General features: G+C 57.3%; 1 protein-coding gene across 1 annotated transcript; it reads left to right on the forward strand.

Annotated features, from left to right (window-relative positions):
• The first annotated feature begins 34 nt into the window (after positions 1 to 34).
• SHCBP1 (SHC SH2-domain binding protein 1) lies at positions 35 to 14,461 on the forward strand. Its single transcript, XM_005880343.2, has 12 exons — positions 35 to 314; positions 499 to 614; positions 1,934 to 2,142; positions 2,619 to 2,711; positions 6,777 to 7,010; positions 7,328 to 7,496; positions 7,735 to 7,855; positions 10,332 to 10,463; positions 11,197 to 11,315; positions 12,134 to 12,220; positions 12,483 to 12,624; positions 13,468 to 14,461. Exons 1-12 carry the CDS (start codon positions 35 to 37, stop codon positions 13,770 to 13,772), a joined length of 2,007 nt encoding a protein of 668 aa, XP_005880405.1. The 3' UTR covers positions 13,773 to 14,461.
• The last annotated feature ends 1,307 nt before the right edge of the window (positions 14,462 to 15,768 follow it).

Consider the following 15,768-nt stretch of genomic DNA (forward strand, 5'->3'; position numbering starts at 1 on the left):
GTTTCCCTCTAGTGAACCGGCTTCTTCTGCAGCGATGGGGAGAACAGCATGTCTGGCTGCGGGAGCTGAGCCGGGGCGAGACGGGGAGGCGGCCTCTGAGGCCCAAGGGCCAGGTCGCTGGGCCGCTGATTGGGTGGCTCCTTCAGGTTTGTCCCAAGACGGAGACTCGAGCAGCGACTGCAGCCGGGAGGACAGCCCAGGGTCCCGGCTGCCCCGCTTCGTGCTGCAGGGGAAGACCCACTTCCCGGAAATGTTCCAGACCAGCCACCTCCTGTTCTACGAGCGGTTCAGCGCCTACCAGGACTACATCCTCGGTGAGCCGCCCCCGCGCTCAGCCTCTCCGTGTCCCAGGCGCTGTCTGTCTCAGGCCCGCCCACAGCCAGCAGCCCAGTGGGCCCTGGACCCCCTGGGTATGGTGCAGGCTTGCCTGCACGAGTGGCCTTGCCCACCCCCTGCCGGGCGCAGCCTCAGTGCCCGCCGTGTTTCCTCTCTGTGCAGCCGACTGCAAGGCCTCCGAGGTGAGAGAGTTCACGGCCGAGTTCCTGGAGAAGGTGCTGGAACCGTCTGGGTGGCGGGCGGTCTGGCACACCAACGTGTTCGAGGTGCTGGTGGAGGTAAATTTCATGCCCTTGTTAAGGCTCCCCTTCCTCTCTCGCTAAAAGCACTTCCCTTCCAGCTGTTGTGGCCAAAGCCTGGCTTGTAATTAAAGTTTATGAGCTGATTGAAACTAGCGTGTCTTTCACATCTAATCATCAGAGTGTGGGAAGTTCGCACATTTAGAGACACCTGAGGGGGAGCTGCCAGGGAGTCGGGGTGGCCGACCCCGCAGGGTCCTCGGGCAGGGGGACCTGGAGGACACACCCAGCAAGTGGAGGAGGGATTTGAGGCCTTCAGATAGGAAGCGGCCTCATCACGAAGCCAGCGGGGTTTCAGGTAATTTTTTTTTACTTCAGTGGCAGCCCATGAAATAGCTCGAGCCAAATGGGCGCTTTAGAAACCAGCCTGGTGTTTCGCCTGGCAAATCTGTGGATAGGCGGCTCATCTCGTGAAAATGGGTCCCGTTGCAGAGAGGAAAAGCAACCTCACTTTTCAACCGACTGGGCCTTTTCCACGGAATTTGCACTCTAATTACAGCTGTGACATTATCTCCGTGTTTGTTAACTGGACCACAGAAACGCTGTTAAACTCAGAGGTGACACCGGGGAGTGTAAATACAGGACATTGTGCGGCTCCTGTGCACAGGGACGGCCCAGGCTGCAGGGGGGCTGGGGGGGGGGAGCGTTTCACTCTGAGTTATGCTAACATCCTGGGCTGCAGCTCAGGCCTGTCAATTAGGCTATGATACCCCCCCCCCCCCCACCCCCCCCCCACTCCCCCATCAGCCATTGCTTTAAAAGAGGAATGTGCTCTTCGGCTGAAAACCTCCGATGCGTTTACCAAAGGCCTGGTCTGGCCTGCCGGCTCCTCCCCGCTGGAGAGCACCTCAGACGCAGGCCCCTTCCCACGCGCTTCCCTCCCGTCTCCTTGCCTCTCTCTCGCCTCGTCTCCTGCTGCTCCCCCACCGCCGCCATTTCCTTCCTCTGCTGCCAGCAGGAAACTCAGCCTTTTTGCACCAGCAGCTGCCAAGCTGGTCTCTGCCACAGGCCCTTGGCACCTCCCCGCTCTTCACCCTGTCCATTGCGGCTCCCAAGTGACTTGCACCCCTGCTAGTGATTCTCTGCCACGTACTTGCCACCATCTTGCGGTTTGTTTCCTCCATTACAGTGTAAGCTCCACGTGGGTCAGAGCCAGGCCCGTCTTGTTCATCCTCTGAGTGAGGGAAGGAGGCGCTCCACTCCCGTTTTATGTTAAAAAAAATCATCAGCCACGGGCAGTGTTGAGCGCGCCTCTTCATGTGATTTCCGTGTGCTAAGCCCCTTGTTTTAACTTTGAGGTCACGGATGTGGACTTCACAGCCCTGAAGGCCGTGGTGCGGCTCACAGACCCCTGCCTGTGCGAGTCCCACGTGGGCACCTTCACCGCCGAGTGCGTGCGGGAGCTCCTGGAGCTGAAGGGACAGCGGCTGCCCCTGCAGGAGCTGTGGGTGGTGTTCGACGGCTCCGGGGCGTTGGACCAGACCGCGCTGGCCATCGAGCACGTCAGGTGGGCGGCGCCGGGGGAAGTGGCCCTCGAGCCCAAGCCTGGGCCCAGGGCGGTGGTCTGTCCTCGCTGCCCCAGACTCAGCCCTCAAGCTGCAAGCGGTCGCTGCAGCGTTTAAAACGGTCAAAGGCAGGGGAATCGTTTTTACATTTAAGAAATGTAAAGAAATGTTTAAAATGCTGCTTTGGAGGTAATTTCAGACTTACAGGAAAGATGAGAAAAGTACAGACAATTCCTGCGCCCCACTCTCCACTGCTCACAGGTAGCCAGTGACTAGTTCAGGTAAGAGGAGGTGCCCGCAGAGCCCGCGCTGGGAACACCGTGGCCGGTTCAGAAAGGGCTGTGGCCGCGACCACAAGAGCAGGCAGCCCAGCGATTTCTCCTGCAGGGGATGGAGCTGTGGGTTTTCCTTGGCTCCACCGTCCAGCCCCCCACCCAGAGCCAGGGGTTGGACTTGAACGGTACTATTTCCGCTTCAGGTTTTTCTACCAACACATTTGGAGGAGTTGGGATGAAGAGGAGGAGGACGAGTACGACTACTTTGTCCGCTGTGTGGAGCCTCGACTGAGACTGTGAGTGTCCACTTACGACCTTTACCTTCACCTGTGGTTCAGCTTGACCCGTGGGTTAACTTCACCTGTGGTTCAGCTTGACCCGTGGGTTAACTTCACCTGTGGTTTAACTTCACCTGTGGTTGAACTTGACCCGTGGGTTAACTTCACCTGTGGTTTAACTTCACCTGTGGTTGAACTTGACCCGTGGGTTAACTTCACCTGTGGTTTAACTTCACCTGTGGTTGAACTTGACCCGTGGGTTAACTTCACCTGTGGTTTAACTTCACCTGTGGTTGAACTTGACCCGTGGGTTAACTTCACCTGTGGTTTAACTTCACCTGTGGTTGAACTTGACCCGTGGGTTAACTTCACCTGTGGTTTAACTTCACCTGTGGTTGAACTTGACCCGTGGGTTAACTTCACCTGTGGTTTAACTTCACCTGTGGTTGAACTTGACCCGTGGGTTAACTTCACCTGTGGTTTAACTTCACCTGTGGTTGAACTTGACCCGTGGGTTAACTTCACCTGTGGTTTAACTTCACCTGTGGTTGAACTTGACCCGTGGGTTAACTTCACCTGTGGTTTAACTTCACCTGTGGTTGAACTTGACCCGTGGGTTAACTTCACCTGTGGTTTAACTTCACCTGTGGTTGAACTTGACCCGTGGGTTAACTTCACCTGTGGTTTAACTTCACCTGTGGTTGAACTTGACCCGTGGGTTAACTTCACCTGTGGTTTAACTTCACCTGTGGTTGAACTTGACCCGTGGGTTAACTTCACCTGTGGTTTAACTTCACCTGTGGTTGAACTTGACCCGTGGGTTAACTTCACCTGTGGTTTAACTTCACCTGTGGTTGAACTTGACCCGTGGGTTAACTTCACCTGTGGTTTAACTTCACCTGTGGTTGAACTTGACCCGTGGGTTAACTTCACCTGTGGTTTAACTTCACCTGTGGTTGAACTTGACCCGTGGGTTAACTTCACCTGTGGTTTAACTTCACCTGTGGTTGAACTTGACCCGTGGGTTAACTTCACCTGTGGTTTAACTTCACCTGTGGTTGAACTTGACCCGTGGGTTAACTTCACCTGTGGTTTAACTTCACCTGTGGTTGAACTTGACCCGTGGGTTAACTTCACCTGTGGTTTAACTTCACCTGTGGTTGAACTTGACCCGTGGGTTAACTTCACCTGTGGTTTAACTTCACCTGTGGTTGAACTTGACCCGTGGGTTAACTTCACCTGTGGTTTAACTTCACCTGTGGTTGAACTTGACCCGTGGGTTAACTTCACCTGTGGTTTAACTTCACCTGTGGTTGAACTTGACCCGTGGGTTAACTTCACCTGTGGTTTAACTTCACCTGTGGTTGAACTTGACCCGTGGGTTAACTTCACCTGTGGTTTAACTTCACCTGTGGTTGAACTTGACCCGTGGGTTAACTTCACCTGTGGTTTAACTTCACCTGTGGTTGAACTTGACCCGTGGGTTAACTTCACCTGTGGTTTAACTTCACCTGTGGTTGAACTTGACCCGTGGGTTAACTTCACCTGTGGTTTAACTTCACCTGTGGTTGAATGTGTGCTCCAGGGGCCCAGACAGATACAGGCCGGCAGGTGTACAGAATTGTCACTCGTTGGCAATTCTGCGATGAAGCTTGTACGTGTGGGGAAACCTACTGGTCGTGTTTATAGACTGAGTCTCAAGCAGAGAGTTCAAGAGCATCTACGTTAACAGCTCAGTGTTTTGCAAATCTGTATAAAACTTGAGGTAATGTGTTAAAAACAACCATTTTTGTTAAGTTCAAAGACTACTTGAAATACAGTGGAATTAGCTGAATTACAGAAGACTTTCTTGCTTCTGAAGATGTGGCTTTGCAGACTGAGTCTCAAGCAGAGAGTTCAAGAGCATCTATGATAACAGCTCAGTGTTTTGCAAATGTGTATAAAACTTGAGGTAATGTGTTAAAAACCATTTTTGTTAAGTTCAAAGACTACTTGAAATACAGTGGAATTAGCTGAATTACAGAAGACTTTCTTGCTTCTGAAGATGTGGCTTTGCTGTCAGTTCCCACAGGAAGACACACCTGAGACTCACCTCGAGACGCGTTATCGGCTTCCTGTCCTCAAGTGTAATTTGACATATGGTCGAAAATGTTAATAGTAGTGAGTCCGATGTCCAAAATACCTGCACACTTTCTTCTAGTATCATACTTTGGTAGGAAAAACCCTTTCACACAAAAATACCCCCAATTGCCCATCATTCCGCCCAAATAGCTGTCTGTTCTTGCTAAATGCGGCATTTAGCCTTCCACTAGATGGCGCTCTAACACCACTCAGTTCCCACTGGTGGGCCCTGAACAGTAAATAAAATGAGAGCGGGCACTCCCAGGAGAGGAGAGTTTGTGGGGAGGACTTTCCCGGCTGAGAGAGGACTTGGTTGCGCACAATCCGGCAGCAAGCCCTGCACGTGTGGGCTGCTTGGATGGGTCGCCCTCTGGGTCTAGTTGTAGGTAGTAAGAGAAGAGTGTGCGGAGTCTGGATCACGCTCACTGGTGGAGGGCTGTGCCCTGGGGGAGGGCTGTGCCCTGGGGGAGGCCTGTGCCCTGGGGGAGGGCTGTGGCTGCTGGTCTCAGTGCCTCAGGCTGGCCGTAGTGAGCACAGGAAGGGATTACACCTGCGCACCACGGGCGGGCCGGAGGTGTTTCTAGTCACGGAGGAGACACGCACGTGGGGGAGGCGCTGGAGTGCCCACGGCAGGCAGACGCTGTACGAGGGTCCCAGGTGAAGGTCAGCAGCGCTCAGCAGGCTCGACTCAGGGGTCACCACTGCAAGGCTCCTCTCTCATCGGAGCTGGCGCCAGGCTGTGACCGCGAGTGTCCCTGAGCGAGAAGGAGCGAGCCGACCAGCGGGTACGAGGAAGGCTGAGGGGCTGGCTTCAGAGCCTGAGTCTTAATCTGCATAAGTCAGACACCTCACCTGCATCAGGGGTTCGGGCCCAGCGTCTTGTTTGCACAGTGGATTTCCAGACCGTCCTTACGTGAGTGGCTTAGCCCAGCAGACACGGTCCTGGTTCTCAAGCTGCACCTCGTTCGTTCGCTTGATCAGCAGGAAAGGTTATTGTGCTCGTGTTTGAACACTGAGGCTCGTGGTGATTGCTGTAAGCTTGCCGAGGGTGTGGTTCTGCTTCCAGAAGAACATAGAGCCTGGCTGAGTGTGAGAGGACCCGCCTGTCCCCACAGCCCCACCTCCTGTCCCCACAGCCCCGCCTCCTGTCCCCACAGCCCCGCCTCCTGTCCCCACAGCCCGCCTCCTGTTCCCACGGTCCCCAGGAGCTTTACAAGCACCTGTCACTCCTGGACCCCAGTTTTACTGTCTGGGTGGGCCTAGCTCCCCAGCGGTTCTCAGGTGCAGCCAAGGTTGAGAAGCCCAGACCTGACGCATCTTCAAGAAAATACACTTTTAACAGTGACAACAGCATTGCCCCTCATTTTCAGACCCATCCGTTTCACAGGCCTCAGCTGGACTGTGCATTCATCCGTTAGCTATCCTCTTGCATCTAGAAGGACTTTGCATGGACTCGAGAAGGCACATAAATTAGTAATGAACTTTAAGTGCTGATAAGGTTGTCCAACCCGAGGTTCTTTGGTGTTAATCTCCAGTTCAGTGAGCACGGCTGTTTTCTCTCAGACCTGGGAGGCTTCCGTTTTGAGCGACTCTGACGGCCTCCCCGAGGGACTGTGTGATTTCGTCCCACGTGCTCTGTGAGGAAGGGCCGGGATTTGCATCATTTGTCATCTTTCATCCTATGAATGTGGTCGTCCTGTAGGTTGTTAGGAGACTATTTGGGGTACTTCCCTCCCCACCCCACCCCACCCCCAGACTGCCCTCTGCGACCCATTTATTAAGATTTTGAATCTAACGTATGAGAAAATATTCCATGCAGCGGCTCCACTTCCGAGGGACGGGCTCAGCCCTGCCCGCCCCCAGCCCCACGCGGGAAGTGCGTCCCTGGGCCTCTGAGTGCGTGGCCAGCTCAGTGGCCGGAAGTGTCTGCGGGGGGGGGCTCAGCCTGCTTTGCACTTGCAGGCACTACGACATCCTGGAGGACCGCGTCCCCTCCGGCCTGGTCGCCGACTACCGCAGCCTGCTGGCGCAGTGCGAGGGCGTCTACAGGAGCTTCCTGAACCTGCGGAGCAGCCTGTCGGCCTGCCACGCGGACTCGGAGCAGGAGAACGTGTCCATGGTGCAGGGGCTGGAGCTGTACTCGGAGCTGGAGCAGCTCAAGCAGAAGCTGAAGCTCATCGAGAACCCCTTGCTGAGGTGCGGGTCTCACCCCTCGCCTGCCCGCTGCCTGGCTTCTTTCCTTTCTAAAAAAATATGTTTTTATTGGTTTCAGAGAGAGGAAGGGAGAGGGAGAGAGAGACAGAAACATCAACGATGAGAGAGAATCATGGATCAGCTGCCTCCTGCACGCCCCACATCGGGGATCAAACCCGCAACCCGGGCCTGTGCCCTGACCAGGAATCGAACCCTGACCTCCTGGTTCATAGGCCGCTGCTCAACCCCTGAGCCCTGCTGGTAGGGCCTCCTGGCTTTTTCTCAGGCCATGCTGCTCACAGCTCCCTGGTTCCTTCCAGGTACGTGTTCGGTTACCAGAAGAATTCTAACGTCCAAGCAAAGGGTGCCCGTCTGAGTGGCCAGAAGGTCACGCACATCGTCTCCTCCACCATGGTGACCGGGCTGCTGCAGGCCCTGCTCAGGGACCGGCTCTGTCAGGAGCCGGGCGCGGAGGACACGGAGGTCCAGGTGAGGAGGGTTCTCGCTCGAGTGGCTTCCCTCTTGCTCTTCAGGTTCCCGAGTCTGCGGACGAGGGACCAGAGCTGGTCTGTGCGCGGGCGGTGACGGCCCTGCCTTGGTCGGCACTCGGCAGGCGCGCCCTGGTGCACGGTGGCAGCACGGGATGCTCTGTGTGCGGGGACCCCTTTAGAGTGAAGTGTGGGACCCAGAAACCCTCGGGTCGCACCACGGCCTTGCTGCCTTCTAGTTCCACAGTGACCCGCTGTCGGCCGTCAGCGCCTGCTATGAAGGCGACAGGGTGATCGTCTGTCCTGGCCGCTACGTGGTGCAGGGCGCCATCTCCATCGCCGACTCCATCGAGCTGGAAGGTGAGTGGATGGTCGCAGGACCAGGCCGCGCTCAGGCAAGACGGGCTTCAGGAATGGGGACCCGCCGGCCTTGTGGGATGGAGCTCCAGGAGGGAATGTGGTGTCAGCCCCTCGATTTCACACATGCAGGACCGACCTGGTGTCTGAGCAGCCGGGGGTGGGGGGTGTTCTCTGTGGCATCATGTGTTGGAGGACACACAGAGGAGGAAAAGGCCACAGGCACTGGCCAGGGTTTCTCAGTGGTTAGAGCTCAGCCCATGAACCAAAGGTCACGGGCTGGATTCCCAGTCAGGGGCACACACCCGGTTGCAGGTTCGAGGCAAGGCCCCTGTGTGAGGCAGCCAGTCACTGTGCTTCACACCCACGTCTCCCCCCCCCTCTCTCTCTGTCTCCTCTTCCCTGCCTTCCACTCTCTAAAAAGATCAGTGGGAAAGGATTAACAACAAGAAAAGACTACTTTCCAGATTGTAGGAGGTTCATGGGGAGGAAATCTTGTTTCTAGAATAAAAAATATTCCAGCAATATATTTTTAAAAGACGTTAAAATATTATTTTACATGTTGCTTATCTTATTTCATAAATGTTGTGGATATATTGATGCATTACTTAAAGTTTAGCTTATTTAAAAAACATTTTTTATTGATTTTAGAGAGGAAGGAAGAGGGAGAGAGAGACAGAAACATCAGTGATGAGAGAGAATCATGGATCGGCTGCCTCCTGCACGCCCTGCTCTGGGGAACGCAACCCGGGCCTGTGCCCTGCCCGGGAATCAAACTGTGACCTGCTGGTTTCTAGGTGAATGCTCAGCCCCTGAGCCACGCCGGCCGGGCAGTGCTCTCGCACACTCGGAGGAGTCGGGGTGCTCTGCTTTGCACACTCAGGGAGAGGCCTGGCTTCAGGTTGCTGTGCGGCCGTTCATCTCGGTCCTGTGTGTTTCCATAATGTGTCAGATCTACTTGCACCTGTTCAGCTATTTACCAAAGGGCGTCAGGTCGGCAATAAAGCCGGCAATGCAGACAGGCATCCATCACCGGGGGCCTCGCAGCTGTTCGCAGGCGCCTCCGTGGTCCTCTGTCTTCGTCTTGTCAGAGCTCCTGATGGGGGCGAGGCCGCTCATTCCTGGTTCGCCGCTCAGCACCCCGCACTGTTTAACTCTGTTTAAGTGTGCTGTGTCCTCCTGCCCCGAGCCCGCACGCAGGGGAGGTGTGAATAGCACACCTGCGGGCAGGCCCTGCAGTGGGAGGGGGGGGGGGGGGGGGGGGTGGTGGTAGAGATCGCACTGGGTCTCAGCTCTGCCTGGGCCGTAGGAAGTTACCGCGCAGTGGCCCAAGCGCCGCAGATGGCGTGGGAATTCTGAGTTCCGTGTAACCGCGGCTCGTCACTCCCAGGGCATTTCCGAGTCGGGGCGGTGGCGGTCGGTCGCTGGTGTGAGTGTGGAGGACGAGGGAGGCTTCTCTGACGCTGACCTGTCGGCAGCCACACCTGTGATGAGACGTGCCGAGTGCTCAACATGCGTGTGGCAGGCTGTCCTTGCTTAGAATGTCCTCCGCTTGGGTGATGGTTGGTACTTAAACTGCTAAGAATACATGTTCATGTCAGAATCTCAGCGTTTCTCACGATGGCATTTTTTTAACGTTTAAGTTTTTCTGAGGGAAACGTGCAAACACGTTCAGATTAGCTGAGACCCGAGGTTTTCAGTGGCAACAAGGGCAGCCTGGCTTTCCAGCAGCTGAACATCTTCTAAGTCAGTTTGCCAGGTTTTTTGTTGTTGTTAATCCTCACCCAAGGATATTTTTCCCCTTGCTTTTTAGAGAGAGTGGAAGGGAAGGGAGGGAGGGAGAGGAGAGGAGAGGAGAGGAGAGAGAGAGAGAGAGAGAGAGAGAGAGAAAGAGAAACATTGATGTGAGAGCGCCATTGATTGGTTGCCACCCAAACTCACCCCATCCGGATGGGGATGAGCTGCAACCGAGGTACGTGCCCTTGAATTGAACCTGAGGCCCTTCAGTGCCCTGGCCGACACTCCAACCACTGAGCCACACCAGCCAGGGCTGCTGGTCAGACTTTAAGTCAGTCTGTTTAAGAGATTAACATTAGATAATCCTGAAAACTGCCCAGGCTTTCTGAAACCTAATTCATATTAGAAGAACAGAATCGTAGAGTTGGCAAAAAATACATGTGTCACATGCTTTAGAGCCCTCGGGCCCAGCGTGAGTGCCCAGGGTTTGTAAGTGCTGAGCTGGTCTGAGCTGGTATCGGGTGGTGTTCCTGATATGGAGGCAAACTGAGGAGATTTATGGAAAGTTGTATCTACTCCGGCTTACGTTGAACAAGTTATGTGGGGGGAGAGTTCGATTTTATTTCAGTGCAACTGCGGGCCTGGTCGCGTAGCGTTAGGAGGCACTGGAGACCGACATGACGGAGCAGCTCATGTTGGGACGCGCCCTGCACCCCCGCTACCGGCCGGCTCTCTCCCTCAGGGTACGGGCTGCCCGATGACATCGTGATAGAGAAGAGGGGCAAGGGGGACACCTTCGTGGACTGCTCGGGCGCCGACGTGAGGATCTCCTGCGTGAAGTTTATCCAGCACGACGCCGTCGAGGGGATCTTAGGTGGGTCTCTGAGTGCACGTGTCCACTGGGTCCGGCTGAGGCCACCACTTCCCCGCAGGTCAGTCCGGGAGCCCCAGGAGGTCAGTCCAGGGACCCCCGGGAGCCCCAGGAGGTCAGTCCAGGGACCCCCGGGAGCCCCAGGAGGTCAGCCCAGGGACCCCCGGGAGCCCCAGGAGGTCAGTCTGGGACCCCCGGGAGCCCCAGGAGTCTGGTTAGTACTCAGGTACGCGGCGTGCCGGCCTGGGGAGCCCATTCCAGAGAGCAGTCCCAGCCTGCTCTTGAACGCTGGCGGTTCCATGTGGGTTTCTGTGTGACCCCCTTTCTTTTAAAACACCCCAAGATCGCCGTCTGTGTTCTTCGTATCAGTTTAGCCCACGATGCCAACTAGCCGTCTTCACGAGTCGCTAGTGTGTGTGTCCTGGGGTCCGCGGCCCCTCCCTCCTTGAATTGGCCTCCAACGGGCTCGGGGAAGTGATTGTCGGATACTTTCTTCCTTTTAATAAAAAGTGCTTTTTAGCTGGGTTTCCCATCTCGGAGGTCCAGTCATCGTGTTTAAGCGGCAGCTTTTAGGTTAGACAGTGGCTAACAGCAGTCATTGCTGACGCGTTTGAATTTGTAAATCCGGTAATGACGTGTGAGTGCAGCTCTCAGCGATACTCAGACCTCTGGTGCCACCCGGGGCCTCTTCTCGCGTGGGAGAGTTCGCACTGAGCGTGTCGCGTGTCCCCCTCAGTCATCCACCGGGGCAGGACCACCGTGGAGAACTGCGTGCTGCAGTGCGAGACCACCGGCGTGACCGTGCGCACCTCCGCGGAGCTTGTCATGAAGACCTCGGACCTGTGTGGGGCTAAGGTGGGTGCCTCCCGCCTGTCCTGGAGGCCACGCTCCAGTCCCCAGCGGGGTGTGGGTGTCGCGCAGGCCGGGAAGGGGAAGCGTGGCCGCAGACCTGCTCTGTGACACGGTCGGGCACCCGCAGCACGCTGAGTAGGGGGGAGGGGGGCTGTGCTGGGGCCGGGGGCCAGGCTCCAGTCCCCAGCGGGTGTGGGTGTCGCGCAGGCCGGGAAGAGGAAGCGTAGCCGCAGACCTGCTCCGTGACACGGTCGGGCACCCGCAGCGCGATGAGTAGGGGGAGGGTGGCTGTGCTGGGGCCGCACTCATTCATTCAGGGCCGTCCATGACCTAGAAGGGTCGCTGGTTTCTGGTGGACATTCTTTACCAAGTTGAGGGAATTCTCTGTTTCTGAGAATTTTTATAATGAATGTGTGTTGCCTTTTGTCAGATGTATCTTCTGCATTATTTAATATGGTCCCGTGGTATTGATCGATTGATCGATTGATCGAATCAGAAGATGGATTTGTCCAGAGTGAGAGTGGAACAGTAGTGAACGGCTGACAGTTTAGCCAGTGTTGTGTGCATGCGCGTGTGTGTGCGTGTACGTGTGCATGTGTGCGTGTACGTGTGTGTGTGTGCGTGTGCGTGGTCTCAGAGGGATGAATGATGGACCACTTCCTGGAAACGGAGCGGTGGCAGCGTCATTAGAAACAGCATTTCCTAGGAAACGCTTCCTGCTGCACTTTGCATTCGCTCGTGTTGGGGTCTAAGAAGTGGTTGTAGTGACCCTCACGGCCCTGCCTTTTACAAGGGCTGTCGTTGCCTTGCCTGCGGTCTAGGGGGCTGGCGTGGAGATCTACCCCGGCAGCACGTGCTCCCTGAGCGACAGCGGGATCCACCACTGCCGCGAGGGCATCCTCATCAAGGTGAGCCTCCCCCGGGCGCTCCCGCAGGCGGATGTGTTACCGCGTTCCCACCCGCGTGGGAGACTCGGGACCGTACGTGGGTTTCGGGGCTGCAGACACCTGGCGGTGCAGGGCTCTCAGGAGGCCTCGCGTGCCACCTCGCTCGGCCGCCCCGGGCCGTGCGCCCACTTCCTGCTTCAGGTTTGGAACAGCCCAGAACTGCGGTGATAGGCAGGCGGCGCTGACCGGGACGTGGTTCTCACGCTGGTCCTCGTTGTCACAGGACTTCTTAGATGAGCATTACGACCTTCCCAAAATCTCCCTGGTGAACAACATCATACACAACAACGAGGGCTACGGCGTTGTCTTGGTGAAGCCTAGAATCTTCTCTGACCTGCAAGAACACGCCCAGGGCGGAGCCGAAGGTACGCCCACCAGTGCCCCCGAGCGCCTCCTGCCCACCGTCTTTCTGGGCAGCAGAGCTGAGCTGACTCGGTGGGACGTGCATGGAATTCAGGCCCCGACCCGATGCTGCGGTTCTGTCGTGAGAAGGGTGGCCCTTGGCCTGGTGGGGAGGCCTCTTCCTCCCGCCGCTGCAGGGAGTTCTGTGTCCTCAGGGTTCTGTAGGTCAGAGTGCAGGGGCGTGGCCGAGGGTCTCACAAGGCCGCTGTGAGGTGTCAGTCGAGGGCTATGACCCGAAAGTTCCGGGGGAGGATCTGAGCTGGTCCTGCTGTTGGCAGAATCCCTCTCCTGAGGGGGTGGGACTGAAGTCTCCGTTTACCTGTTGGCCGTTGGCTGGGGGTCACTCTCAGCAGCACAACCCCCGTCTCAGCAGCAGGGGCCTCACTCCAGCGAGTCTCTTCGTGCTTCCTTCTCCCGTGAGGCCGTGGGGTTAGGTCCACACACCCATTTACCTCCCAGAGTCCACAGATGAGTGACCTCAATTACATCTGCTCGACCCCTGGGCCATTTCACAGTTAAACGTCAGAGCAGGGGCCAGATCCTGGAGCCACCGAGCTCCTGACAGTGCTGGGCGGAGGGCGACGGGACAGGAGGGGCCATGCGTGAGGCGGTCCCAGGAGGGAAGAGGGCCCTTGGCCACCCTGTCCGGGGCTCAGGGACGGTGTCTGAGGACAAGGCCCTGGCTCGCTGGACGCAGGGCGAACAGTTGCCACCTCCCCTGTCGGGGAAGCCTCGGAAGCTCGCATTGCCGGGGAGTGCCTGTCAGTTGGGCTCCTTTGTCTACTTAACTTTGTTTGTTTCTCCAGAAAATAAAGCACCTAAAGCGCAGCCGCGGGGGGAGGACCCGGAGGAGCTGATGGAGGGCGCGGCCCGGAAGGGGGGGCTTCGTACGAGGCCCGGGCCCCCTGGGCAGCTGGAAGGCAACTGCGAGATCGTCAGTGAGCTGGTGGCCGCCTCCGCACAGAAAGGGCAGCTGAGGAAGAAGCGGCTGAGCGAGCTGGGGATCACGCAGGCGGACGACACCCTCATGTCCCAGGGCCTGTTCGTGGCCATCGCCGAGAACCAGTTCAAGTGGAACGGGAAGGGCAGCTTCGGCACGTTTCTCTTCTGACTGTGCGGGAACTTGCACACGGACCCCAGGCCCCGCGCACCACTGCTCGCTCCCCGTCTGCTTCACGCTCGCGGGCCGCTGGGACCGGTGTGGGGGGACCCGCCTGCAGGTGCACGGACGCCCCCTCTGTCCGAAGGCGCTGGCATCGTGTGAAGCGGGGCGTACGCGGGATCCCTGTCCAGACGGGCGCGCACGGTTCTCTGACACAGCCCGTCACAGCCCTGGTGTAAGCGCACCACCCCTGGCTCTCCCCAGGAGCCAGGCCGGGGCGCAGGGCGGGCACGAGGGCCCATCCTGGAACACACAGGCCCCTGCGGTGCCCTCTGATCCGGAGGCAGCGCGTCCGGCCCCTGCGGAGTTTGCACAACTCTCCTCTCAGAGGAGCAGCTCTATGATGGCAGCCTGGCCTGGTCAGGCTCCCGCCGGGGGGCTGCGTGCTTACGTCGCTCTGTGCCATCCTGAGAGCAGACGTGGAGCGTGTGCCCGGAGCGGAGTGAGCGTGGAGCGTGGACGAGCGTGGGAGCGTGAGAAGGCGCTCCTCACCATAGCAGTGTTCTGATCCGATTCTCACCCGGGGGAACCTACAGACTAGGTCAGCTCTGCAGTCCGTGTCATGTAAAGCCCAGCTTAAAGGTATTTATATTTAAAAGGTTACATGTACATTAATATACTAACGATTAAAGTGACTGATGAGTAAATCGGACCTTGTGTTTCCCACTGTGGTGGCCAGGGCGCCCCTGGGACCCTGTGAGTGACACGCAGGGAGGGCTCAGTGTTTCAGGACCAGAATCCCTTCTCCGCAGGGCGGGGCTGGCTCTAACCTGATTACATCGTAAATCTCAGGTGCTGTGAGATGTGGGGGTGCGCATTCACTTCTGTGGGACCAGAGGCGTTTTTCTTTATCTTGAGATCCTCCGGCACAAGTGCTGCTAACGAATTCTGGACCCACTTGAGCCAGATACGACGGAAAGACCATGTATTCAACTGAGGCGGTGGCTGCCCGGCCACCACCTGTGCCCGCCCGGGCCCTCCCTTGCGGTGACAGCGGCGGGTACGGGGTCCCTGAGTCACCCGAGCGTTTCCTGCCGGAGGGGGCGGCTGGGGACAAGGAGTGTGCGTGTGCCCTCACGTAGTGATTTCATTCCAGCGCCTCACCTGGGCTCTTGGCACATTTTATTTCTTAGATCAATGAACTTCCCTTCAGAACATTTATGTATCAAACACTGACAATACGTATGTGACATCAGTGACAGCTAAGGCTTGGGCTCTTTCTTTCCTTTTTATAAAAAAATATTTTTATTGATTTCAGAGAGGAAGGGAGAGAGGGGGAGAGAAACATCAATGATGAGAGAGAATCCTTGATCGGCTGCCTCCTGCATGCCCCACACTGGGGATCGAGCCCACAACCGAGGTATGTGCCCTGACCAGGAATCGAACCCTGACCTCCTGGTTCCTAGGTCGACGCTCAATCACGGAGCCACGCCGGCCGGGCTGAATGTGTGCAATGTCTCAGGCCCGTGTGCACGTGGACACTTCCTGTCTCCAGTGGGGAAGCTTTAGAGGCACCGTGACTAGAATGGAGGCCAAGCTCGGGCAGGACGGAGGGGGACGCTCCCGTTGGGATGTGGCGACTTCGGGGTGCGTGGAAGGTGACCCCCGTGTGGTCATGTCGTGCATTTTGTGGAGACTGTTGCTCTGATGAGAGCAGGACAGAGCTCCCACCCGCTGCCCCGGCCGTGCGGGCGCCGTCCGAGGTGCCACGGGGAGGGCTCTGCGTTCGGTGCAGCAGGAGGTGGCTGTCCTGGGACGGAAAGGGCGGCTCCGACATGCAGCCACTGTCCTCCCCGGGGCCTGCCTTTCAATAAAGCCCCTCATTCAGTGCCCTCAGGTCCCCGGTGCCCCGAGCTGTGGTCGCCTAATTCAGCGTCACAGCCACCCCCAAGCATCGCGTGCCCAGCGCGCGCCTTACCTGCGAAGGGTCCGGACGGCAGGCGTG

The sequence above is a fragment of the Myotis brandtii genome, unplaced genomic scaffold (genome assembly GCF_000412655.1).
Source record: "Myotis brandtii unplaced genomic scaffold, ASM41265v1 scaffold633, whole genome shotgun sequence".
In the NCBI taxonomy this organism is placed as follows: domain Eukaryota; kingdom Metazoa; phylum Chordata; class Mammalia; order Chiroptera; family Vespertilionidae; genus Myotis; species Myotis brandtii.